Source organism: Liolophura sinensis, chromosome 7 (assembly GCF_032854445.1).
Source record: "Liolophura sinensis isolate JHLJ2023 chromosome 7, CUHK_Ljap_v2, whole genome shotgun sequence".
NCBI classification, from domain to species: domain Eukaryota; kingdom Metazoa; phylum Mollusca; class Polyplacophora; order Chitonida; family Chitonidae; genus Liolophura; species Liolophura sinensis.
This window is the reverse complement of record NC_088301.1, coordinates 32,403,151-32,430,685: the sequence shown is the minus strand read 5'-3', so window position 1 is coordinate 32,430,685 and position 27,535 is coordinate 32,403,151. Positions and strand designations below refer to the sequence as shown.

Here is a 27,535-nt window from a genome sequence, read left to right as displayed (position 1 = left end):
CTTTTTGGAAAAGTAAAGATATGACTATGTTGTTCATTAGATGGACTAACCATGTGAGAAAAAAGAAACTAAATATTCCTGATAGAATTACATGTATACTGGCTAGAAAGAGCAGATCAGGTGTCCCAAAAATGAGAAGAAATAGGGTATGAGAATGACTGTTTCGGACGACTGACATACGCAGATTACATGTAAACATATAATGCATACAAGTACATGTGTGTTTATGAGATTATTCCGAAGAAGTGGAAGATTTACTGCAACCAGTATTGCATTACATTTGCTGGTATACACATTACCATGTTATTGTACACACCAGGTGTGACTGTGTGTGTACGTGTATGTCTTAGTCTTTCAGAAATACATGTATGCACCCTGCACTGTGAGCTTTGTGAAGTAAGCACCTACTCTACTGTATTTGTCTAGTTTATATGCATTTCCATACCAATACATGCTCTACACACTGTATACATGTAGATTTGGTTGTTAGTCTATTTCTGCAGCTGTATGTGCAGTAGCAAGTCTCTTTAACCTTGTATTATATTGTACATGTATGTAGACTATGTTTGTACAAATACAGTAAATGGCAAACTTGAATGTACTTGATTTGGACCAACCTGCCAAACACTGACCACGCTGGCTGTCTGTTGGCTAGCTTTTGACCATGATTTAAATAGCCCCTGTTTACGACTGCATTTTATGTTGTCATGGTTAAATGTATTTGTTCTCATTTTCTTTATTATTACTGTAATTTTATTTGCCACATTGTACATGTATGAGTACCTGGGCTCAGGTAGGTCTGATATAGTTCCACCCTTGAAAAATCATCTACAATGACAGCTTCTTTCAGAGGCATTTAGGAATTGAGATGGTATAGATTGACAGAGGCATTACTTATGGATAACAGCTCCTGGATTTATTGTGTTGGTGACGTTTCGATGTAGGTTCTTACATCGTTATCAAACCATATGATGTAAGAACCTACATCGAAACATCACCAACACAAAAAATCCAGGAGTTGTTATCCATAAGTAATGCCTCTGTCAGTCTATACAAAGACAGCTGTATATATGTAGATGAATGTACCTCTGAAAGTTTCCGAATTGAGATTGAGGTTTCGCATTATGCGCATACAATTACATTAGCTGTAAGCGTTTGAAGAACCTGTTTTGCTGTTTCCACCTAAATTTGCAGACATATGTTATGGGTGTAAGATTTGCTTTTCAGTAAATTCTACACCCTTGCACATATTTCATTCAGAAATTTTACTCCGTTTCACTGTCAGAGATGGAAGCAGTGGTGCATGTATGGGAACAGTTTCCTTATGATTAACGGCAGAATAAAGTAAGACTATCCCACAAGACATTCTTGTCCGTACTGATGTGTATGGTGCCTTGTATTGGTTGCAAACACACAAAAAGGGTCTGTTTATGGATATAAAACACAGAATGTTGTCGTGTGTATATTCTCCATGATGTGTATGAAGCAATCTTAATTGTTGTTTTCCCCCGGGCTCTGCCCGGTTTCCACCCACCATAATGCTGGCCGCCGTTGTATTAGTGAAATATTCTTGAGTACGGCGTAAAACACCAATCAAATAAATAAATAAATAATTGTTGTTGATAGCTGAATCATGATTCTGCATGAAAAGAAAACACTACAAATAATATACCTTACTTATTAACGCTAAGCGCAAAGGCATATGACTGTTGAGGCAAAACAGGGTTAACGTGACCTCAGCGAAACATCTGCGTTTTCGGGCTACAGAAATAACTTGCACCATATTGGTTAAAATTTGTAACTTGGAAGTAAATGTGCCTGTTTTAACGCACATTGAACTTCCTAGTCTGGGTATATACAACATCGCAAAAATATAAAGATACGCTTTTAAACCTTATTCAGGATACTTTATCGATGTATCGATGTGTTTGGTGTAGTGTTGTCTTTTCTGTTAGATTTTGTGCAGACTCAGTATGCTTACTCACATAAATTTAATGTATACATGTAGGATATGTGTTCAGATACATGTGCATGTATATCAGTCAGTCAGATAACATTATTTAGTGACAGACTGCCAAAATCTGTAACAGGATGTAACCAGTTAAAGACAATGTACATGTAAGGTGATGTTTACTGTGTGATGTACTGTAAGCATGTCTACATGTACATGTGTATGAGTGTATGGTATGAAGTGCATGTGAGAGGATATCCTGGCACTCGTGTATCCACTCACAAACTGTTGTGTTGTATGATTTATAAGTTACGTACATGTATACAGGCCTATCAAGCCAGTACCTCTCATGTAGTATTATCCCCCAAAGTAGTTTATTGGCTATCTGATTGGTTGGTTACCTTCCAATCAGGACAGGTATCAGGTGTCCTACCGACCCGATACAGCAAAACCTCGTTAGGATAGGATAGTTTCTATGGAAGTGCACGAAAAGTGACATATAGGCCTACTTCGTTTCAGTGTAGCACAGATAGTGCACTGGGAAACATCTCGAAAATAAACATAAAGAGAAGTATCACTACCTGTTTCCTCCAGTCCGTCAGCCGTGTCAGTACCGGCCTGTCATGTTGAGCCTTACACTGCCGGCGACAGCGATCACCGACGTCAACACCCATACATGTACCTCGCCAGTCTTTTCACAAAAATATTCTTGATTCTGACATCAAAATATAATAGGATCCTTTACTCATCACGTAGGTCGCAACATCTTTCGACTACACATCAGCATTTATGTTGTAGTTGTAAAATAGGCTCTGACACCATCTTCGTAATAGTGACAATGGAACTGGTGTCTTAAGGACTCCTTATTAATGTAATAATACCACTGAAACTTGGAGCATTTTTGTTGTAAATATTACCTCTTGCTACTTTACACTTGTTTTTTGTCATCATGTCTACCATCTTTAATCAAAAGTTACCCCGCCAAAAAGCGAACGGTCAAAATGTCAATATGCAAATGAGGATGCATGTTGTAGTGTGACGTAGCTCACATAGGCTGTAAATAGACAAGATTTGTATCGGGCCTGTTCGAGGCATCCAAGCAGTAGAGAAAAACACTGACTAACATACTGTTTTATTTTCTCCCCATAAATTCAGTACCTCTTAAAAGCTTTTTGGAATAATAAATTTGTTATCATGTTTGATTGGGAATACAAAGTATTTACATGGTGAGTATTGAAGTTGATAGCAATTTCCATACTCTCCATGTAAATACCTTGTATCCCCCCTCAACTGAACATGATAACTATTAAAATACAGCTCTATGTATGAGGGTGAAAATGGAATAAACACAGACTGGCTGGCAAGGAGGATAGCAGATCATACATGTAAGTTAAATATGTTGAATTTGGCCGCATGTACACATATGCCTGTTTATTTAATATCCTTGTAATACCCTACACATTTTTCATCAATGCAAGCATTTAATAATATGTTGCAATCACATATCTGCAGATTAGAATTGAAAATTGTCTATAATTAAACTAAAATTATCCCTGTTTTGATGTAATTATTTTAGATATTATGCCAAAATGCCTTCTTCAATCTGGCTGCATGTAAAATGAAGTCCTTATATACACATTATATGATAAACGCTAGAATAGTTGGTCAAAATATTCAGGGATTTCTACATGTACATGTAGTTAGTTTCGTGTGTTGGCTCATACCAAAGATATGAGAGCATTGCTGTCATGCCCAGCTGATTATTTTTTCCACTCCATCAGATTTAGAGACCCACTAGATTTACCTCCAAAGTCGCAAGAGCTGTACACTTTTGTGGGCAGCTGACTGTTAAAGTACAATTTAATGGACCCTGAGAAGTTTGTATTTTTTCCGATTTCGTTTTTAATTAGGCTGAATAAAATTTCCAGTGATATGCATTGTCGATGTGTTCTAAACTGACAAGTTGATTTTCCCCTAGCCAACAGCCGTCTGTTTCACGCATCTGTTTTGGGCTAGAATCCAAAACTTTTAATCTTCTTGTGAGCTGATTTCTCAAACTGGCCTGAAATTGTACTACAACAGAACTGAATCACTGATCACATTTTTATCAATTTGATGCATATTTTTAAGAGTCTAGTTTGGATTACAGTTAACCCTGAAATTACTTGGTGAAACAGGACTGCAGGCTTCGGCATTCACATGTACTAGAAAGCTGATAGCTTTCTAAAGGTATGAGTAGTAAGATAAGGCAACACTTAAGAGTTGAGGAGGAAGTGAATTAGCCAGCCTTCTTATCACGTACACGTGGCAGGTAAATAGAACTCAACATCAATCATAACATCAGCATTCTTGCGGTAACTGTAAGATTAGAATAAATGATATGTTGAATATCAAATAATACAGTTAAGTTGTACAGGAAGTTTGGACATGTATCTGATTTTATAAATCCTGAATATCTTCACCATCACATTTACATAAACCGCTATTTTAAATTAAGTTACTCTGGATTAAGTTCATGACAGACAGCTGCACTGATAGTATTAAAGCATCTCTTGAAGACTAAAACTCTGTACTTAAAAGATACACAAAATGCTTATTGCACTGTGTATATACATATATAACATATTAAACTACAAAAAAAAGTTTATTCTTGGGACGTAAAAATGGTTTGAAACTAGAGTTTTTCATAAGGCCTTAGTGGACAGGCTGGAAATTAAGTAGCCTGCTGTCGTGATGTCAGTGAGGACAGCTTTGTTGGGATAGAGCTTGAAATGGGGGCGCTAAGCTGATCCTGTGTTTCCAATATATTCATTGTTGATGTCATTTCCGACCATTGACAGAGAATATGCTTAAAATAAACAGGTTATTCAGAAATATAAAATACGCCTTGAAAAAATTCTCATTTTTTTGACATTATACTTAAAACCATAACTTTTGTTTTATGGCAACTTTTCATTTTTTCTTTAATATGATTGTCTGGACTGACCAGCAATTGCTTTAGAACAACCTACATTCTGTGTGATATACATGTATGTATGAACTGAACAGTATCAGTATATTACCATTGCCCATACATGAAGTACTTCTTGACCCTTTTTATCAACCATTCTAAATCAGGCATCTCAGGGAGTAGTGATTGATTTATTGTTTATGTTTGGATCCGTGGGTGAGGGGTAAGGGTGAGTGACACCTGTATGTTTGTTAGTGTAGTCATGACCTCTCAGTACACAGTGACTTACATGTTGTGGATGTCTCATTGGGTTCTGGATATGATATAGGTAAATTTAATTTATCCCTGTTTTGCAAGTGTGTAAATGTGCCTCATTTTATTCAGATATTTACACTGCTTGGGGCCAGACTATGTTTAATAAGGAAAAATAGTAGATATTGTTATATGGATTTTTGGATGTTCGTCTCTGCGCTTTTACTGGTTACTGTAATTGTTTTGATTTATTTTTCGATTTATGCTCTTTGATTGGTGTTTTATAAATGCTGTACTCAAGAGTATTTCACTTATATGACGGCGGACAGCATTATGGTGGAAGGAAACCGGGCATAATCTGGGGGAAGCCTGTATTTGTTTTGGTATCTTTACATGATACACTATTTCTTCAAGTGGGTACATGTATATCTTAACATGTAATTTTCACAGTAATTTTCTCCATACATGTACTAGTTTTATAAGTGCACATGTATCTTTGCATGTTATAGCATCTTTTTGTATTACGCAAACAGGGGTAGATTTATTATTTTTCGCCAAAGTTACCAGATAATTTTCATTTCCATAGGGCATTTACAAGAATTTGTAGAATTCAAGACAAATTGTATTTCCACTCCTCCCCTATGAAACAAAAGAAACAAATTCCCAGGTTTGGAAAAAAATCTATTCTAATTAATTTTTTTTCTGAAATTTTAAATTGATAGCATTTGCTTTCTTTATAAATAGTGAGCATTGATGGCAAAGCTTGGAGTGCTCTGCTTTCTGTTTTTCACCTTACTCTTTACTTTAACCTCAGACACAATCAACAATAGTGTAAATTTTCATCCATTTGGTTGGGGAGTTTTGAGTTTGAACTCTTTTATATTTGAAGGTAGAAAAAGTCCAACTGTATGAGTTGACCCGTCCAAAATGTTAGGCAACTATATTTGATCACCTTCACTATAACACGGGAAGGACACAAGAAGGAATTTTGGACCCACCGAAAACAGCCGTATCTGCTCTCACCATTTTACTGCTGAAAGCTGTGACAGGAATACAACTGAATTTCCACAACGGCACCTGAACACAGTACTTACAAAATACTGTTAAAAGAACTGAAAACTGATAGATAGGAAATCTTTGTAGGCCAACAAGGAATAGCAACGTCTACATCCTACCTGTATTTATATTGTGCATGACTCTATTCGGAATGCTGACAATAACATGTACCGGTAGTTGTCATCGCATATAGGTATGAATTTTGAATCTCTCGGGAAATGATAGAATGATATTTATTGTGAAGCCCACAGAGGGAAAGAAGAGTAAATAAATATTAAATCTTAAAATAAATGCATGAAATGTACAGCTATAGCTTACCAGTGCGGTTGGAAATGCCTGGACAAAGATCAAATTCAGAGTCTGAAAACTCAGAATCTGAAGTCTGCGCAGAGATGTCAGTGTCATAAATCAGAATTTCAACATCGTCCACTGTGGGTTAAAATTGATACAGCAGTATATTTGCTTCAGAGTAGCTAGAATCCATCTAAAAAATGACATCGTTTTGATACGAATCGCCAGGTTATTTAGGCCAGCTAGGCCCAGGTTGGCCATCTGTGAGGCCATCCACTGATCAGTACGGGGCGGCTGTCTGGTAATCAGCTAGGGCAGCAAATCTATTGTTTTTGGTGAATGTAAAGTGATTATTATGTTTCTCAGGAGCCCTCTGGCTAACATGCTGTGGAAACAGGTTATAATCTTTATGATCAGATCCAGTAGTTAAATCTGGACACTAATCCTTTAATACTGTATTGTACCCTATATTACCATACTTTATTTCTGCATATTCCTGTGTCCTTACATCTTTACATGCATCTCTTGATAATATTCAAAATGTAACTGCATCATTACTCCCCTACATGTTATCATATATCTGTTTTTGCAGGCGGATGTTGACCAAGAGATCTATGATGACTGTGTCACGCCTGTCAAACCTGCCGTCATGGAAAAGCCAAGTGTGAAAAACATTGCAGCTATGTTCGGGGGTGGAGGCCCTGCGGGCCCAAAGCCATCTGTAGGGGCCAAAAACAGTGGGAAGCCAGTGGCAGTTGTGACCCCGTCCAAAACAGAAACAGGCCCCTCAAAAGTACCCTTAAGGACAGGCCCCAAACCTTTCTCAAATTCAAATGGTGAAGTGAACAACAAGACCACCAACACAACAAAACCTGGAGGCAAAGTGGCCGTTCCTGGGGCATTTAGTTCATCATCTAATGGTTCAGCTTCATCCAATGCTACATTGGCTGGTTTAAGGAACAGTTTGAAACCTGTAGGAGGTCCTAAGGCTAATAATACTAGTACTTCAGAGAAGCCGAGCACGTCTGTGATTTCTGCAACGGCAAAAAAGTCCCCACCTTTCGTTCCAAAGTCATCAACTGAAACGCCGATAAGCAAACCACCGGTAACCAAGACACCAAAATCACCTTCCGTGTCGCCCAGTGCCAAATCATCCCAACCAAAAACAGATTTATGTATACTAGTATCAGATGATAACTGTAAGTTCCGACTGAAAGTCATGCCAAAGGTGATTGGAAGTCCTCCCATCAAACCATCCAAGTTAAAACATGTGGATTTGTCAAAAGTGAAAAGTTCCCAGCCGCCAGCTCTTCCCCAAAGTAAGTACCACAGAAGGTTTTGTATGTAAGTACATGTATTAAAAACACATGAAAAGATTTTGATTTAAAATACTTAAAAAATACTTTTTACAAAGGAACTGATACGATCTTATACATGTTCAATAGCAGGAGAAGCATGCTGATAACAAATTTTGTGAAAAGTGAAGAAGTTGCAGCTCACCTTCAAGTGATGCTTAGACTCGCTTTTAGTCAATTTTATCCACTGTTGGTAACATATTATACACTATTCTTGTAAACCATATGCATTGGACACTCACACTGCTTGTAAGACCTTGGTGACAATATTAAGCACCATTTGTTTTTTGCACCAGTATGGTGTTGGGGGTCTGTACACTTGTTTCCTGTGTGGGAAAACCTGTCAGTAACTTCCTTCTGAAAGGTCAGTGGTTTACTCCAGGCATTCTGATTTCCTCCTACCATAGGACATATAAGTAATAAATTTTTGAGTATGGCTTTGTTTATTTATTTGATTGGAGTTTTAATCTGTACTCAATGTTTCATTTATATGACACGAGTGAGTTCACCAGAAGGTGGAAAGAATCTGGAGCCACATCACTAGGCATATTCAATAGTGTAAATACATTTTGAAGTGTGTTTGTGATATTTTGTCTAACTCTCGAATGCATGCCCCAGATATGCCACTGATGAACTCATTAGCATATACGTTTGTAAGTAAGTTATCAAGATTGTGATGTACAAGTACCATAAATGTATAGACCTTTGTATATCAGTAGTCACCAATGTACTCATGACCCCATGTCACAACAAACATGACTAACACAATGACACTCCATCCGTTTTGTTTTTTGATATCCACGCAGTATCCAGGCATTTTATTCATTTACGATTTATCTGAATTTTTTTTAGGTGTATGAAAAACTGTTATTTCAGAAACACAAGGTGCACATTGGCCTACAAAGGCATGATGAATATAGATATAACATTTATCTGATGGATTTAGAGAACAGTTTCAAGGCACCTCTGCATGGAGGGATTGCCTACTATTTAAAAAGTTTAATATTTGTCTTTTGTAAAACAACAGTGTATGACTAGCTCAGGTGTCTACAAATGAATATAGGTATATGATGTACCACACAAGTAATAAAACCATAAACTAGTACATTCACATAGAAATGCATGAACCACCAAGAATCACATTTTAAAATATAATCATGTATATATATGGGTTATTATTTCAGTTATTAACACTTTTAGAAAGCATAGACGTGCATGTGTGACAGTGAACGAACCCTAGCTCCCTTTAAAATAGTTTTTACTTTAACAAATTAACTGTGTATCTTAAGATACACTGTAGCAGCATGATTATGTTACTGAGCAACTGTTAAGACATTGTCATGACGCAAATAGCTTTGTTCTCAGGCAGAAGCTACAGGCTTGGAGCATGAAACTACAGGCATTTGTGGTCAATATTTGGAATTTGAATCCTGGTACAGATTTTTTTTTGTACATTTTGCTATTCATTTTAATTTCTTTAAAAGCCTTTTCATTCATTAGACAGAATTTATAAAAAATAAAAGAATTCCGTATAAACAACCCCTTTTTTTGTGATATGGTTGGGTTTAACCCAACAGAAAACATTTAAAGATGTATTGTAAAATGCATTATGTGCCTGACACAGGATTTTGGGCTCTCATTACAGGACCTGTACCAAAAGCAGCTCCCAAATCATCAGCAGATGGCAATTTCGATGAAGTCTACGATGATGTGGATAATGTGGTACAAACTACGGTTAGACCTGTATCGGATATGTAAGTTATTAAATCATGGTATTAAGACATTAGGTACACCGTATAAAACTTCTGTAATGGACTATATATGTGTAACTCCAAGACCGCTTTGGTGGCTTCATGGTTCGAGTGTCTGCCTCAGTCCGGAGACCTCTGGATCAAACCTGGGTCAGCTCATACCAAGACATTAAGAATAGTACTTGTTGCTACCTCGCTTGGTGCTCTGCAAGGAAACAGGAATGGTGTCAGTATAATGTGATTGGGTGGGGTGTCATGTCTGGCGTCTTCAGCATGATACGTCAGTGAAGGCAGCACTTTGGCGGCATGGACTCACCATGGCACAAGAAGACACAGTATATGTGCACGCATGTGTTGACTCCTCGTGGTCACATGACTGAAAAATTGTTAAGTACGACATGCATTCATAGTGTAACAGAAGTTAATCAAGCCTTTCATTTTCATTAGGTGGATTCCCCTGTCTCAACCCTCGTAAATCGATTTTGTTTAGCTGTAATTGCTCATGATGTTATATCTACAGCGGAATATTACCATGAGGTTTGTGAAAGATAATGTGCAGCATAGCCAATGTTAGACTATCATTTAAGTCGGTGATTCGTGCCTATAAAATTCTAGATGTTCTGTTGGTTGTAGAATTCATGTCATTAATGAAATCTTCGGTAAATATATACATTTACATGTGCAATTGTAGCCAGCAGGTTTCTCCATAAAGTTAGTTTATTAATATGCGTGTAGTTAAATAAGTGAAAAAAAGGCCACATTGAGTCAGTATATGATCTGCTGACAGAAGATTCACATGGTAATATAGGCACACCTATAAATCAAGATGTCACTTGTTGACAGATAAGTACACAAATAAATCAGTATGGTATGCATTGATAGAAAAAGAATACGTATGAATCAATATGATATTTGTTGACAGAAAGTTACACATATATATATATGAATTAATGAGTTATTTGTTTACGGAAAATTACACATCGCTTGTTGACACCTAAGTACACATATGAATCAGTATGTTATTTGTTGACAGAAAAGAGTACACAGAGGAAGAAGAGCTGGGAGATGTGAGTGGTGGCCATGTAAACCAGGAAACCTATGACGATGTGGGCATTGCTCCACCTCCTCCAGTACACAGCCTGCCACAGAAACCTTCCCTATCAAACTCTTTCTCAGGTACACGGACTTGGTGTGAGGTGTAGGGGGTAGTGTCAAACTGGAATCTAACTCCTGGCAGTTCTTACCTGATCTTAAGTCATGGGATTTGCCAGGTACATGTACCTGGCTAAGGGCTCTGCCTGGTTTCCTCCACCCAAGAGGTTTGTTGTCTTGGTGAAAAACAGTCTTGATGAAAATGACTTGAAACAACAACCAAATAGACACGTGTAAATAGTAAATCAAATGTCAGGCCAACCCACATCAGAATAGGCCGCATACATTATGGGGTTTTGAAATTAACTTATGACAGCAGAGTGATGTCCCTTTGTGGGTCTAAGCAGCTGCTTAATAGCAAGGTAAAGTAAATCTGCAAAATTTTGGTAACATTGGTCAGTATATGCAGTAGTAGCAATTACGAAATACAAATACATTAATTAATAATTAATAAACAGTCATGATATAAAATAGACAAGTAGCCATGGGGTGCCATAAAAGCAACTCTGTTATGATGACCCAAGGCAAGAAATGCATGTCTCATATATCCTGTTACTGGCACACTGCTCAGACAGAATTAAACAAAAAATGTATGTGAGATGAAAGTAATCTCACTGGAGGGGAGAATGATGTACATGTTAGAAAAATAAAATATTTTGGTTGTAACCACCCAAAATCAGTCCAGCGGTTTGATTGATAGAGAAAACTTATCAACTGTCTGCCAAGTCATGAGATATGTGAGACTACCACAACTGACTGGAACAGCTTCCAATCACAACCAATCACAATTGAACTGTTTAAGATTGTAGAGAGATTCTGCGTGTGGAATTGTTTAGGATCTATTTCATTTACTGACAAATTGATAACAAGTGCATGTACCATATTTTAACCTGGTGTAATATAATATTCCATAGGACGAATGTATATACATATATATAGAAAGCCTTATTACAGATGCATTTTTTCGGCATGTCTAATAGAATGATTGTGTATAGAATTTTTTAGGGGGCCCTTTGCTGTCTTTTTACAGCCATAAGTTAGCCCTGAGATTTTTCCTCTTTTGAATGGATTTCTGTTTCTGTAAATGATTGCTTGTTCCTACAGCTATTCCTCCCCTGATCAGTGGGGTCCTAGGTTCAAATCCAACTCCCGCTAGTTCAGCTATTTGATTCATGTCAAGCTAGTAAAAGTTGCTGGTTTACAGTGGGCAGTTGGTTCTTCCCTCCCATAAATCTGACCAGCATTTTTAGAGGGGAAAGTTCCTGAGCATAGAATTAAAGTGCCAATGATATAAATAAAAATTTTTAGTGAGAGTCTTGTGTTTTAACAGAAGGAGAGACATACGATGACTGTGCTGTCGAGGTAAGTTTAAGTTTTAGTTGTCCACTGCTCTTTTCGTAAAACAAGGCAGTATTGTTTTTAACAGAGTGATGAATGAATAGATATTCTGGGAAACTTAATCTTCTCCTATTTAATTTATGAATCAACTTGTTGATGGCTTTGTTCTTTGCAAAAGGCATTTGGCAGGATTAGACTGCTGGGAGAGTGTATGTACATGACATTGTAGACTTACATGTACATTGATGTATATAATTCTAATTTGATAGGTTTAATATGTCCGTTACACATTTTTTGCTCATAGGTGAAACTTAATGATCATCTGTTACCGCATATGGTTAGTTGTACAGAAGAATGTCTTTGTAATATTTTTGTAAAATTTCCCAAACAGCTTTCATGGTGGCAGAAGTTGTGTAACCATATTTCTAATGTCACTTTTTACAGGGTGCTGTTCATATAGAGGGAGAAATGGATGAACTATATGAAGCCCTGGATGACTTTCAGGCAAAGTAATAATACATTTGCTTTTCCTTTTCCTGTCTGACATTCAAAGTTGACATATGTGCCAAGTTGTTTTGCAAGGAAACTAGTAAGAAATCCCTACTGTCAATGTATATAATACAAGCATTCATGTTTCCAAGGATCAAGTTATCACATGATTGTTACAGGCTTTGAAATATGTGATTAGTGTATTTCACCTTAAGTTTGATAAGTTAAAATGCATTTCAGCAGCACATGAAGACCGTAAAATGATACTTTAGATGCCAACACTTAATCAACTCCCAAGCCCATGATGACAGTAAACAATTTTTGTTGCATGCGGTAAACTACGTGGTTTGTCCACTCTAGTATTCTGCATCCATAAAATTGACTGCTCTTGTATTGAATAAAATAAAATGAATAAGTTAGGCTCTGTAGCCTTAGCTTTACATAGTCCTGATGTGTCATTGTTTTACAGGGCGATATCAACTGCTAAAGATGACAAAAAAGATGAAAAGACAAAAGAACGAGAAAGAAAAGAAAAACGAGAGAGAGAAAAACGAGAAAAGGATGAAAAAGTTAGTACACATTCTTTGTATTTGTTGTAAAGATAATAGCACATTGATAGGTGTCTGAAGAAAAATCATGCAGTTTGAGTCAAACTGGTTCTGAATCTTCACATGTATATAATAATACTGTATATACAATAATGTAATAATAAAGGATATATAATGATGAAAAAAAAAATTTTTTTTTAAAGGAAAGACAGAAAAAGATTGAGAAAGAGAAGAAAAAGGAGAAAGACCTTTGGAACAGATTGAAGGTGTGTGATTAAGTTGTTTAACGTGGTTTACCACCATGCTGTAGTAGATTGGCACAAATTTAAGGAGTTTTTTATTGATCATCTAAAACATTGCTATTCTAAGCGTACATGTACAGTCAAGCGGTTTCAAGTGATAGTCTTAAACATTGCTCTGAATGTACCTGGGAAGGAGAGATAGTCAAGCAATTTCCAGTGATAGTCCTAAACATTTCTGTGAATGTACATGGGAAGGGGAGATACATTCTAGCAATTTCCAGTGATAGTCTTAAACATTGCTGTGAATGTACATGGGAAGGAGAGATACAGTGTAACACTTCCCAGTGATAGTCTTAAACATTGCTGTGAATGTGCATGGGAAGGGGGGATACACTCTAGCAATTTCCAGTGATAGTCCTACACATTTCTGTGAATGTATATGGGAAGGAAAGATACAGTGTAACACTTCCCAGTGATTTCTTAAACATTGCTGTGAATGTATAAGGGAAGGAGAGATACATTCTTGTAGTTTCCAGTGATAGTCTTAAACATTGCTGTGAATGTACATTTCAAGGAGAGGTAGAGTCAAGCAATTCCATAAGCAACATAATTGAAATGAATACATAACTACCAGTTTCCAGTCAAATCCAGTGAATACATCAGCATTATAGATGAGCAAATTCCAAATAAATCTATTCGAATCTTATATTTGAACTTGGATATGTCATTTTGGGGAGAAAAGTGAATCGTCTCATTTGAATGTTGGAAGGGTATTTCAGTTTTCGAATATTATTTGATTGAAGATAACTGGGAATGAAGTTCCTGTAGCAGACGGTAAAGTTCTGGAGAACTCCAAAGGAGGGCGTGATAATTTGGCTGTGAAGAAGGGACAGAACGTGAACATTATACGTATGACTGATTGTCCGCAGTACAAATGGCTGGCTAAATCCCAGGACGGAAAAAGTGAGTAGTCAGTACTGGAATGTTAGTCTTAGTTTGTCTGTTAATGATAAAATTGCCACCAAGGTAGAAGAAAATCGCTAAAAAAGAAAGTTATTGTTGATTTATTGTACAGCTGGGTGACATTAATCTTCGGAATTATTAAACATTTATTGTTATATTGTGGAAAGAGAACATTGAAAAAAACATGCTATAAGCTTACCATATCATGTTATAGGGTAAGATTTACAAATGTCCTTGCATCAACACTGCATCAGCATTACCAAAGGGATATAACTCCAAGAAAATATTTTAATTTTAAAATTCTCACAGTCCTCACAGAATTGACTATAAAAATAATTTAAAGCACAGTATTTCACCTAATGTCTTACATATAAAAATGCATTTTCAGAAGCATATAAAGGCCTTTATTAAAAATCCCGCTAATGATACCAACACTTAAATTTTTCTGATCAGAAATTATTCAGACTTCACCAAAAACTCTTAGGTATTTGAAAAGTGCTAAAAGTGAAATTCAGTACTGTGGTACTTATGGCATCATAGCATGGCTTTCTGGATAAGGCTGGTTGTGATCAGGTAAACCTGCTTGTTGATGTGTGATGTCCACGTGACTGAAGGGTTTACTTAACAGGTATATCTACATGTACATGTACATACCGGTACATTTACAACAGCTTTTTATTTAAGCTTATAGTCTCTGTCTGGAGGGCATATTGTCTTCTTGTGTGATTGGGGAATTGCGCGTGCTGATGACATTGTAAAGACAGAAGTTGACTGTCTTAAGCTATAGTTAAGTAGAATTTGTGCGTGATTTTAGAGCATGATAAAGGTGGAATTTAGTCTTGTTGATGTATGGTAAAGACTGAATTTGCATGTCCATGTTAAAGCATGGTAAAGACTGAATTTGTCCATGCCAAAGCATGGTAAAGACTCAGTTTGTTTGTGCTATGGCATGGTAAATACAGAATTTATCTGCATTGAGGCATGGTAGAATAAATTAGTCTGTGTTATATGGCTTGGTAAAGGGAGAATTTATCTGTGTTAAGGCATGGTGAAATCAGTTGGTCATTGTTATGTGGCATGGTAAAAACTGAATTCATATGCATTGAGGCATGGTTATATTAACTGGTCTGTGTTATATGGCATGGTAAAGACTGAATTTATATGGGTTGAAGCATGGTTAAATCAATTGGTCTGTGTTATATGGCATGGTAAAGACAGAATTTATCTGCATTGAGGCATGGTAAAGTCATTTGGTGTGTGTTATATGGCGTGGTAAAGACTGAATTTATCTAGGTTAGAGCATGGTAAAATCAATTGGTCTGAGTTATATGGCTTGGTAAAGACTGAATTTGTGTATGTTATGAAATTTATCCTTAGAAAGACAACTCACTAAAGTTATGGTTTGGTAGATACTGAACTTGTCTGTGTGAGGACTTCTTAAAGAATAGTCCAAAATGCCCATTGTGAAGGAATTGTTCTCACAGTTTTTAAACAATTGACTTAATATTAGGTGCTGTGTGTTACTCTTCAGCCAGTGGTCACAATATGGCTGAAATGTTGCCGATGTGGCTAAATTCATGAAAGCACTGGAATATGAACAGGATAATGATAGAAATTGAAACCGTTTTTGTTTGCCATTAAATGCCATTATTCAGTGTGTTTGTGTATGTTTTCTCGTTTCAGTTGGCTACGTGGACATCTCCAACATTGAGGTAGATACACAGGGTATTCGACATGTAAGCTTTCTCTGCTTCTTCTAATGCTTCAGCTACTACTACATCATTCCTTCACAGTACAGTCTGTAAGCCTAGCTTGTTACCTCTCCTACAGGCAAACTCTATGGCAGCCTTGCAACAAAATCATACAGTTAAACATACATGTACATCTTGACAGGTTCATTGACCATACATCTGAAAATTTGTTAAACATACCCATAGCATTGCTATGATGTTTATGAACTGTCTAGGCTCTTTATCCCACACTTCAGCGAGAGATAATCAAGTTATATTAGTATGCATGTAAGCCTTTGTGTCCCACTGTCTTGTCCGTCCATCCATCTGTCCATCATTCATTGATGCAATATTATGTTCCGGTTCATTTTGTGGACCCTTGGATAAGTTTGGAAACCAGCTAAATCCATGTTTACATTATGTCATATTTGATGAATTGAGTGTAATAACTACTCCAGATATAGATTTTTTAATATGTTGTGAAACAACAATGAAATAAATAAATAAACCTAAATTTTCTTAATAATATACTTCAATAAATGAATATACTTTTAATGCCTATGTTCATGCAACCCTCACTGCAGAGCAACACTAAAATGAAGTACATGTATACATCAGATGAAAGACCATGAAACACTGTCCAGGAAAATAGCTTGATTCATTTTTTTAGAATTTTGCCAACCAAGGAATATGGTTGAAAAACATCAGGTTCTATGGTGGTCCGTAGTGACCCAGAAGGTATCAGTGATGTCACATCCATATTTCTTGGCTTGATTCAAGGTCCATTCAGTAAATGTATTTGTACATGCAAGTCTATACATGTATGGTTATGTACTTTTAAGGATGAAATCTTTTCAGCCTGTATGTTAAGCGGTAAAAAACATGATGTGATGTCATTGGTCGCAATATTGCCAGAAAAGGCAACTTCATCTTAGTGTTTTCTTTGCCTTTAAGTTCATGAGTGATCCTAGGTTTGTGTAACATACATGTAAGTCAAGGTTCATTAAATATGCTGTCACAGTTCAGGAAACACAACATGTGGGATCAACAAATCAGCACTTTACAAGGATATATAATTTGTTTAAAACATTCTTAAAGCAGCAGATCAGCACCTGACCAAAGAGGTGTCCATCTGAAAAATAGTTCTGGGTAGTTAGGCTGCTGCTTCAGTTCAGGAGGTTTGTCAGCTGATCTGTCTTTATTATGGTTGAAAAATACTAAATCAAGAAAATAAATAAACCAAGAGTATTTTTCTTGAATGAGTGTTTAGCTTAGGATAGCATTGACACACCTACTGCCTGACTTCAGATTAATTCTCCTTTTGCGCTAGACAGACCTTTTTTTCAGGATGATATTTAGGTATGAAGGTAATTATATTCGTATGAATATTCAACTGATGTAGCTGATGCCGAGAAGCCAGAGTGCTAATTTTGTGATGTTAGGCATCTTAGTATGAAAGTCCACTCAACTTACTACACTGCTTGCAGTCCTTTAACTTTCTTAATAGATACTTTTTGCCAACAAATTTCTGTATGAGTCTATTTGGACTTGTTGTCGTCTTGTAGTCTGCTTTGATTATTTCAAGCTCCTGTGCTTTTTGCCTACTGATATATTCATGCCTCATTGACACACTTTGAAATATTCTGTCTGGTGTTGAGTTTTTTGTCAGCTCATTATATATGGCTATATAGTTGTATTACTAAATCAAGCCAAAACCTAAAGTAGATTGCTTATACTTGTACTTTAAAACCACGGAGCAATGACTGCATACTAAAATTGCACTATAACTCATGTTAGCTTTCTAAGCTGAAGAACTCCTGAAAGAATGGCACTTCTTTCTTTGCTGGCTCTTTAGCAACTTCACCACTAGTATAAAGTAAATAGGTTACCTTGGTGTAGTTTTGCTGTTATGCCTTGTGAATGCAATTAGTTCTATTAAGGGCTGTGTCCCCATAATGTTAGAGGTCATGGTGTCCTGTGCTGCCATGATCAGGCTAGTGTCCCCATAACGTGAGAGGTCATGGTGTCCTGTCTTGTTAAGGCTAGTGTCCCTATAATGTTAGAGGTCATGGTGTCATGTTAAGGCTAGTGTCCCCATAATGTTAGAGGTCATGGTGTCCTGTCCTGTCATGTTAAGGCTAGTGTCCCCATAATGTTAGAGGGCATGGTGTCCTGTTTTGTCATGTTCCAGCTGGTATCACCGTTATGTTAGAGGGCATGGTGGCCTGTGCTGCCATGTTAAGGCTAGTGTCACCGTTATGTTAGAGGACATGGTGTCATGTGCTGCAGTGTTAAGGTTAGTGTCACCATAATGTTAGAGGCCATGGTGTTCTGTCTTGTCTTGTTGAGATTAGTGACCCCATCATGTTAGAGGGCATGGTGTCTTGCTTGTAATTGTTAAGGCTGGTGTCTTTATAATGTTGAAGGGTATAATGCCTTATTGAGCTTCAAATGCTAGTGTCACTATAATGTTAGAAGGCATGGTGTCCTGGCCAACCTTTACAGGCTAATGACATTGTAATGTTGCAGCATATGGGATCTTGATTGACCTATATAGTGTCACTATGATCTTACAGGCTATGTGGATCCTGACCTAAATAGAATGTTACAGCATAGAGTGTCCCGATTGACCTGTATAGTGTCACTATGATCTTCCAGGCTATGGGGGCCTGACCTAACTATAATGTTAAAGCCAAAAGGTATGACATCCTCACCTTTACAGGCTGGTGCTTCTAAAAATGTATACATGTATATGTAGGTTAGGATGTTTTTTCTTGCCCCTTAGATACTGTTTGTTTCATGTCTTCCAACATGTTATCAGACAATATTATGACCACTTAGTGCGTTGCAACTAGTCTACATTGTATTAAATTACATGTAGGATACTGGTAACTAAAATTCATTAGATAATCAGGTACACTCTTAATGATCTGGGTATGACAACAGCTGTGAGCAGCATGGAGGGAAACTGGAGGTCTTAGTAGACAGTCATTTAATGGTTGTTAATTAGACAATCCTACATACAGTCATGACAGTATACCAGGCTGTGCTAAACTGTCAGCCTCAATTATATACACTGAAGTATTTATTGAATTTGGATTTGCTTTGAGTGCGATTAACTGCAATAAAGTGCATCAATGCCTAAAACTACACACTTTATTGTATTTCTCACATTAACTGTAAGATGTATGAGTTTGCTTGCACAAATAACTTTTGACCTTAACTACCATGGTGGCATTCCGTCTACTACTGGTCGCCATGCTACATGTATTTACACAGCAGTAAAGTTTTATCCTCCTTTGGCAGCTGGCCCCTATTCTTAATATTATCTCTAAACTTAACCACTTATAATGTATTCTGATCAGTGCTCTCTTCTTGTCATATCTTTCTTGCCATCCTAAAGTAAAGAAATTATCTATAATGAACTGTAAACAAAATATTTAAATGTACTTTGTTCAAAATAGATTTTGGGTTGTCATTGTTTTGCAAAAGTGATAATATTGTCCATTCGTTTTCATTTGTCTTTTCAATTTGTGCCTCTGTGAAAATGTGCTTTGTAAGTCCTTCCATTTGTGTACCCTGTTTTAAGCATTTACTGTCTGCGATATCGAAATACTTGAATATGTCTATGTGATAAGCAGGTTTGTCATGTATGATGAAGACTACATGTGTACAAGGCTGTGGTTTACTACAGACACTTTGGTTTTCCTTGCTCCTACACCTCAGACCACCACCATATAAGTAAAACATTCTTGACTACAGTGTAAAAAGCCAATCAAGTAACTTTATTTATCTAATTGGTGTTTTATGCCGTACTCAAAAATATTTCGCTTAACTGAAGGCGATCGGCATTATAGTGGGAGGAAACTGGGCAGGACAAAGGGGAAATACAACCGTCTGCAGGTTCCAATCAAGTAAATAAAAAAGAAAATGTTCATACCTTCAGTGTACATCTAAATGTAAAAAAAGAACTTTGTGCAAAGATTATATAAATTTAAAGAAGGTAGATGTTTGAATTTCCCAGCTTTTAGAAGGGTTGATGTATTGGTGTATGTATTATGTATTACTGATTATTTCTCTTCAGATCATGACAGGCACATTGAAGACAATTAAAGGGGAAGTGCAAAGGGAATCTGTCATGGGGTAAGTGTTTCAGAATAATAATATATTAAGATATCCGCATGTTAAGAAGAGTTTAAATCACCCATATAGCCTTGTCATCATGCAGATAACAATTTTGTCCCTACAATATTTATCAAATATAAAACCATATCTAAAGCTGAGCTAAGAAAAATCATGCCAGCTATGTCGGCAGCAGGCAGCTCCAGTATGGTGGCGTGTATGTCAACACTTTAACCTGTCTGATCATCTAGTGGCTATCTGGAATCATGGATGCTGTAGGGACAAAGAAATCTCATCTAGACAAGTTACTTGTATGTGAAGTTCAGATTTGTGCCTCTACTTGAACAATGTATTTTTGTCTTAAAAATCTTAAGAATTATGTTCCCAAATCGTGTCTGATGCTATACTTTTCTGGTCAGATGTATTGAAAATTTATGGTATGTTAACTCCCATGGTAATGTTGTACAACTTGCCATGTCTATTCACCAGGTCCAAAGGTTGTAAAACTTATCCTATCTATACTTCAGGTCCCAAGGTATTCAAATTTTTCCTGTCTGTTCACCAGGTCCAGAGGTTGTCCTGTCTGTTGACTGGGTCTGTAGGCTGTAAAAGTTGTCCGTATGATGACTGGGTCTGTAGGCTGTAAAAGTTGTCCTGTGTGTTCACTGGGCCTGTAGGCTGTGAAAGTTGTCCTGTCTGTTGACTTGGTCTGTAGGCTGTAAAAGTTGTCTTGTGTGTTCACTGGGTCTGTAGGCTGTAAAAGTTGTCCTGTATGTTGACTGGGTCTGTAGGCTGTAAAAGTTGTCCTGTATGTTTACTCACCAGGTTTCAAGATTGTTCATCAGGTCCCAAGGCCTTAAAACTTGTCCTGTTTGCTCGTCTAAAGGGGCTGTAAGACTACTAATACTGTCTCTACACCAGGTCCCAAGGCTATAAAGCTAATAATGTCTGTTCACTGGATCCAAAGGCTGCATAACTAATAGTGTCTGTTCCCTATATTTGATTCACTCTCCTCTTCAAACCTCATGTAATCTCTTGTACTCATGTAAGATTTGCATTCTGTCTTTTGTTTTGAAAACTGCAAGGCTTCTTTTATTACTTTAATTTCATTTATGTGTGGCAAAATGTCATCATGCTAGGTGTCATGTCAAGCCATGTTAAGAGTTTACATGAATCTGTGGGTTAATTGTGAGTACTAAAATGTAGTTCTTATTTTTTAATATCCTTGTATTTATACATGTACCCTAAACTCTTCAAAATGGGTGAGCTCTAGCTGATATTGTTATAATGCCCCCTTGTGGATATATTAGGGGCATCTTGATTTACACCTACCCTTGGTGGTGGGGGTGTTTGTGTTTTAGTGTGTAGCATAATCTTGTGAGCAAGATGTCTGAAACGCTGATGGTTTAAACCTGGTACCCACTTTCTCACCACTTTTAAAGATGTTGATAATTTTGTTCATATTTACAAGGTTTTACAGATTTTATTCTTTGGCATTCTGACAATTCTCCTTGAACTTAAATGTTATACTCTGGGCTGCCTCTATGTAGTTTCTCATGAAATTGCTACAAGGCCTGCTTAAGATGATTTGTGTTCGTTTTTTTACTGTAGCCTTTTGTGTGGTTTAATTTTGCATGGATATTTTTTTGCTGAAGTCTGTATATAAGTGTCGGTTTGCTCTTTCAGGGATTTTGAAGAGGTATATGATGATGTGGCCATTGCAGAAGACCCAGACCAAGGTGCGTATTCTGTCCAATGAAATTAGCTGGTTATCTCCCTTTGATGGCGCATTGTCCGTTGTTATTGTACAGTGCATGTACAAAAACCTCAATGATACTTTGAACTGTGTTTTTGGATTGGTGTGCCATTCACAAGAATATTGCATTTGTATGGCGGCGGGTAGATTCATTGTTGGAAAAAATTGAGCAGGATCTGACAGATCTCCTGGCTAAAAAGATGTGGCAGGTCAGGCACTAGACTTAAACAAGCAACCTCATTAGTCAAGAGTTAGACAACCGCTGCTTGGAAAGCCCAGTGAATGCTCAACCAGTGCATTTATGACTCTATACTGGGTATTAACCTTCCTTTGCTGAATTATCTGTTTATTTATTTATTTGATTGGTGTTTTACGTCATACTCAAGATTATTTCACTTTTATGACGGCAGCCAGCATTATGGTGGGTGGAAACCGGGCAGAGCCCAGGGGAAACCCACGACCATCCGCAGGTTGCTGGAAGACCTTCCCACATACGGCGGGAGAGGAAGCCAGCATGAGCTGGAGTTGAACTCACAGTGACCGCATTGGTGAGAGACTGCTGGGTCATCACGCTGCGCTAGCACGCTAACCAACTGAGCCACGGAGGCCCGTCATTGTTCAATTAAGTCAAGCTTTAACTTAGCCTAAATGACGTAATATTTCGCCCACAAAAGTGCATGTTTAGAGGCAAATAAATGTCACAAAATATTATTTTGGTGCTGAAATGTACAATTTTTCAGTAGAATATCATTCCATAGCTCAAACCTCAATCACTTTTCTAAACTAAATACAACTCTCAGAATCAGGAAAAATGGTCAAGTTAGTCATGAACAAAAATTATGGTCATTTATTGAGTATACAATGGTGGCCAGCATTTTGGTGGGAGGAAACCAGACTGAACATGGGGAAACCCACAACCATCTGCAGCTAGGTTGCTGGAAGACTTTGCCACATACAATCAGAAAGGAAGGCTTGACCAGGCTTATCATTCATCCTCAGAGCTTGAAGCATTCTATTAGTCAGACAAAACCACACATATTGGACTCTTATACCACACCGCAGTTTATTCCTGATTTTTCAAAATGACTGTAATAACACGTTGACAACGTAGGATAGGTTTGAGATATATTTTCAAGTGGATTTCATGAATTGAGAGGGAACATGGTCTTTCACAGAGGTAAGTAAAGTATTAAGTGAAGATCATGTTCAAACATGCTGTGATCCTCAGTAACATTTCACTGTCAGTCTAAAACCTTTTAAATTTTCTTCCTTTTCAGATATCTATGAAGATACCATGTAGAAGAGTGTGTGCAGAAACAGTTTGCAAAAACTGGTGCTATATTGATGAAGTTACCATATAGAACAGTGTGTGCAGAAACAATTTGCAAAAACTGGTGCTTTATTGATGAAGATACCATGTAGAACAGTGTGTGCAGAAACAATTTGCAAAAAACTGGTGCTATATTGATATCATCATGTCATCCAAGTTTTAATAGCACTGCAAGTTCTTATTCTTCAAATCAGTTTCATCTAAGATAAAATCTTGCAGGATGATCAGCCTGTCATTGACAAATCATTGGCCTTTTAGAAATTGGTCTTTTCAGCTTCTACCTTTCACATTTTTTGGTTCATTATGAATGTCCATTGTAATCACACTTCAGAAAATGACCAGCAGTCATGTTTCAAAAGCACTCTGTAGTTATTGTACATGGAATTAAACGTTCACATTTATTCATTACTGGAAATCTACTACATGTATTACTTGTTTTATATAAGTTTCTGAATTATTAACACAAACCTTTATGCGCCTTTCAAATGGATCAGTATGGAATGTTGTATTAAGAAGTGTAATATTATTTCATACGAAATGTTTATTTTTCTGATATTGAACTGATTTTCAAACGTTAATCTTATGTTCATGTATGTTATTTCTTTTTTCATTTGCTTTTGTTTTGATACTTTTGGGTTATCTTCTTGAAGTTTTGAATGGATAATTTTCAGTTTTTGTTTGCTTTTCCACAAATGTCATGTTAGGTTGATTATTATAATTCCTGAGAAATAATTATAAAAAGTTTATTGTTAATTTTTTTTTTCGTATACATGTACCATATGAAATGTCAGTTTGATACATTTTTTACAGTAAAATCATTTTGTAACCGTTGATATTTGGATACTAATGGAACTGTTTGGATACAGCTTGCCCTGGATCCAATGCAGCTTATTTTGTTGAAGTTGTCAGACTTTTTGTGAATTTCTATGCATAAGGCTTGTGTCTGTCTATGTTCCTGTTTAGGTACATGGTTTAGGGCGTGTATCTGTCTATGTTCATGTTGAGGTGCATGGCTTAGGGCTTATGTCTGTCTATGTTCGTGTTGAGGTGCATGGTTTAGGGATTGTATCTGCCTGTGTTCCTATTGAGGTGCATGCCTGAGGGCTTGTATCTGTCTATGTCGTGTTCAGGTGCATGGTTTAGGGCTTATATCTGTCTATATTCCTTTTGAGGTGCATACCTTAGGGCTTTTATCTGTCTATGTCCTTTTGAGGTGCATGGCTTAGGGTTTATATCTGTCTGTTCCTGTTGAGGTGCATGCCTTAGGGCTTTTATCTATGTCCTGTTAAGGTGCATGGCTTAGGGCCTATATCTGTCTATATTCCTTTTGAGGTGCATGGCTTAGGGCTTGTATCTGTCCATGTCCTGTTAAGGTGCATGGCTTAGGGCTTGTATCTGACTGTGTGTCTGTTAAGGCGCATGGCTTAGGGCTTGTACAAGTGTGTATCTCGTTCCTTGTGAGGGCCAGTAGTTAAGGATCTCTTTGCCTTATTCTCCCATAAACTGCTATGGACAAGTGAAGTCCATTCCTACCAAATTACTCTTTATATACATGCATTTTAAAAAACAAAAATATGCATGCAAATAACATCTATTTTAATATTTTCACCATGATTAAAAGTTTGTGTCATTTTCTTGTAAGATTATAGCATTTTATGGAAAATTTTAATAAAAAATTTTTTTTATGATAATCTGGTTGATCACTAGAATGACATAAGAATTATTCAGAAATAGTTGTTGAAATGAAGTGAAAGTGCTTTATACTTTAGACATGTATACTTATAAAATGAAATTTTCACAAGGATTTGGTTTTAAAAAAATCATAAACACTCTGAGTTTTCTGAGAAGTGAGTAGTTTTTGAAATACAACTTATTTGTACATTTGGTGAGAACAAAAAGCAAAGATATGATCTGGAGGAATTTGTGTTACCTGGGTAACATTGTTTTATAGGAGGTAGCCTATTTTTGATATGGCATTATGCTATTTTTGATGGATTGTGTACATATACGAGTTTTGATGTCTGATATTTGTATTGCAAAGTATATGAGCTGTTTGTGATAAGTACATAAATGGTTGGTTACACACTGCAAATACACGGTCTGAAATTGTTCTGACCAAACTGTGTAAAAACTGCTGATTATTTTAGAGAAACTTGGTAATTTCAACATAGTGTTGTCATAATTTGAAATGTACTGGTGAATTTAATTGAAACCAAGAAAAAGGAACTTCTGTTCATTGTGCACATAAAATCAACCGTGATGGCTCTGAATTCTGCAATAACTCATGCCCCCAGATGCCTGCTGACTGTTTGGCAGGACAAATTTGACTTGTAATGTCTTATCTATATCAGTGTGACATTCTGGCGTTTCCTGGTTTCCTGGGTGTGTGAATTCCATTTTGTTCACCTTACAACCATTGAAGGAAGATGTGATGGCCACCATGGTATTTGATATTCTTGTCAGTTTCACAGATCTTATTATTTAGTTCTGTAGTGTTTGACGTAAGTTTTTGTAAGAAACACTTTATGTTGGATATTAAACTACTGACTTAAGCAATTTGGTGAAACCAGGCCCAAGATGTTCCAGTGGTGAGATCAAGAGTTGTAAAGCTGAGAGTGATTGTCACAGAACTCATGCCACTTGTGGACATGATACATTATTAGCCTGGAGTTTCTTAATTGATCTCCAAGAGACAAATTGAACACAACTCATGATGTGATGGACAGCCAGAAACATTTCAACAAACCGCATGTCAGCATAGACCTGTATCTTAACAGACAGGGAAAGCTACCTCCAACATTTTTTTGTCACCAGCTTATCTTTATTGGCTTTTACATTTTACAGGTCACCAGTTGCAGAACATGTATATACATGTACATATGCATGGCATCAACATGTTCAACATAACAGACATGATATTTGAAGTAAGATACCAATGTATGCAAAATCCATTAACTTAAAATAAAGATTGGAAAAAACACCAAGTGACTCTTGCTTCTTGTAAATGAAGTCTAGTTTCAAGTGATGTACATAGTTGTGCCAATTTTTTCGTGAAAGTCTTCAAAATTTCCATTATAGCTACCTCCATAATGTTAGGCACAAGAAAAATAGAATGTCTTAACTCAACATAGGAAATATTCAGTGACTGTCAGATAAGAAGACAATTTTAACATTTGTAAACTTTCATGCCCTTGTGCTGCATTGAAATTTAAAAAGTCACAGAGTAATATATTATTGGTGCCTCTGTTTGAAAGTAAGCTATTCATTGTCTCTGATATTGATGTAGACCATTGCACTCAGTATTCAGCAGAGGAAGTGACTCCTGCCAATCATAATGTGGCAAACCTGATTAGTGGATTTGCCTGTCACTCATCTGGACATCCTTCAATAGTTGCTTGTCTTTGCAACAGTTTGGTATGTCTTTTGTTTCTTCAAATTCTCAGGGTAGATGTGTTGTCAGCTCAAGTTTTGCACTTACAGGGTTGTTTGCAGTATGTCATTGTATTCATGGTTTCCATGGCAATAACTGCAGAGGATTCAGAAAGTTTTGCCAGTTTTAAATTCTTTAACAAATACAATTTTTGATGAAATCAAAGAAGCTACAATAAAAGGAGACTGCTGTCAAAGTTATTACTTTTATATTATACACACATGAGCTATTTTAGAGAGATAGTTCGACAGGCTTTTATCATCTTTCATGCTTATTACTGTTAACAGGTAGTTTCTTTAGTGTGAATCTTTCATGTCATTGGTTGAAAATCCCGTGCCATAAATAGTTCTTACCAGACGCCACATTACCTAGAAATATGCAACTTCCCTATAGCTACTTTCCACGGCACTTTATGCTTTTCGTCCATCTCTGACACTTCATGTGACATATCTACGCAGCCAAGTAATTTTTTTCTCTTCACTGCGTAGCTAACATTTAAGAAATGGCTGTTGCAGGGTGGGATTCTAACGTGGTTGTTTTGAAATAGACTTGGGCAATTGTTTTAGAGTTGCTTGGAAATACAAAAAAAGTCAATGGGTTTATAACTGCATACCAACAACGATTATCAAAATCGTAGTTTTTAAATTTGGAGTTTCGGTTTCAAGGTTAGGCTAGTTTTTGTATCAGCCATTTACGATTAGATTTCCCATGATTCAGTTCACAATTTCCACCCAAGAGGTTGGCATATTTCTCCACCGAGTGACGCGAGCTTCTAGAGATGACATTTCATGTGCACTGTGCCATGGAGACTAGCTATAGGGAAGTTGCA

At 36.8% G+C, this 27,535-nt stretch overlaps 1 protein-coding gene across 7 annotated transcripts in view; it reads left to right on the top strand.

The window, feature by feature from the left end:
• LOC135469941 (FYN-binding protein 1-like) overlaps positions 1-25,606 on the top strand; it is a 44,563-nt gene extending 18,957 nt beyond the window's left edge. For 6 of the 7 annotated variants that reach the window (XM_064748595.1, XM_064748596.1, XM_064748594.1 and 3 more), the window contains exons 2-13: positions 7,093-7,819; positions 9,501-9,609; positions 10,640-10,782; positions 12,089-12,120; positions 12,541-12,605; positions 13,055-13,154; positions 13,337-13,399; positions 14,179-14,338; positions 16,022-16,074; positions 20,153-20,211; positions 21,877-21,929; positions 23,224-25,606. In XM_064748595.1, coding sequence (XP_064604665.1) covers positions 7,093-7,819; positions 9,501-9,609; positions 10,640-10,782; positions 12,089-12,120; positions 12,541-12,605; positions 13,055-13,154; positions 13,337-13,399; positions 14,179-14,338; positions 16,022-16,074; positions 20,153-20,211; positions 21,877-21,929; positions 23,224-23,246 — 1,587 coding nt within the window. In that variant the 3' untranslated portion in view covers positions 23,247-25,606. The remainder of the gene's footprint in view (positions 1-7,092; positions 7,820-9,500; positions 9,610-10,639; positions 10,783-12,088; positions 12,121-12,540; positions 12,606-13,054; positions 13,155-13,336; positions 13,400-14,178; positions 14,339-16,021; positions 16,075-20,152; positions 20,212-21,876; positions 21,930-23,223) is intronic. The other variant, XM_064748593.1, reaches the window with a different exon arrangement.
• Positions 25,607-27,535: the final 1,929 nt, after the last annotated feature.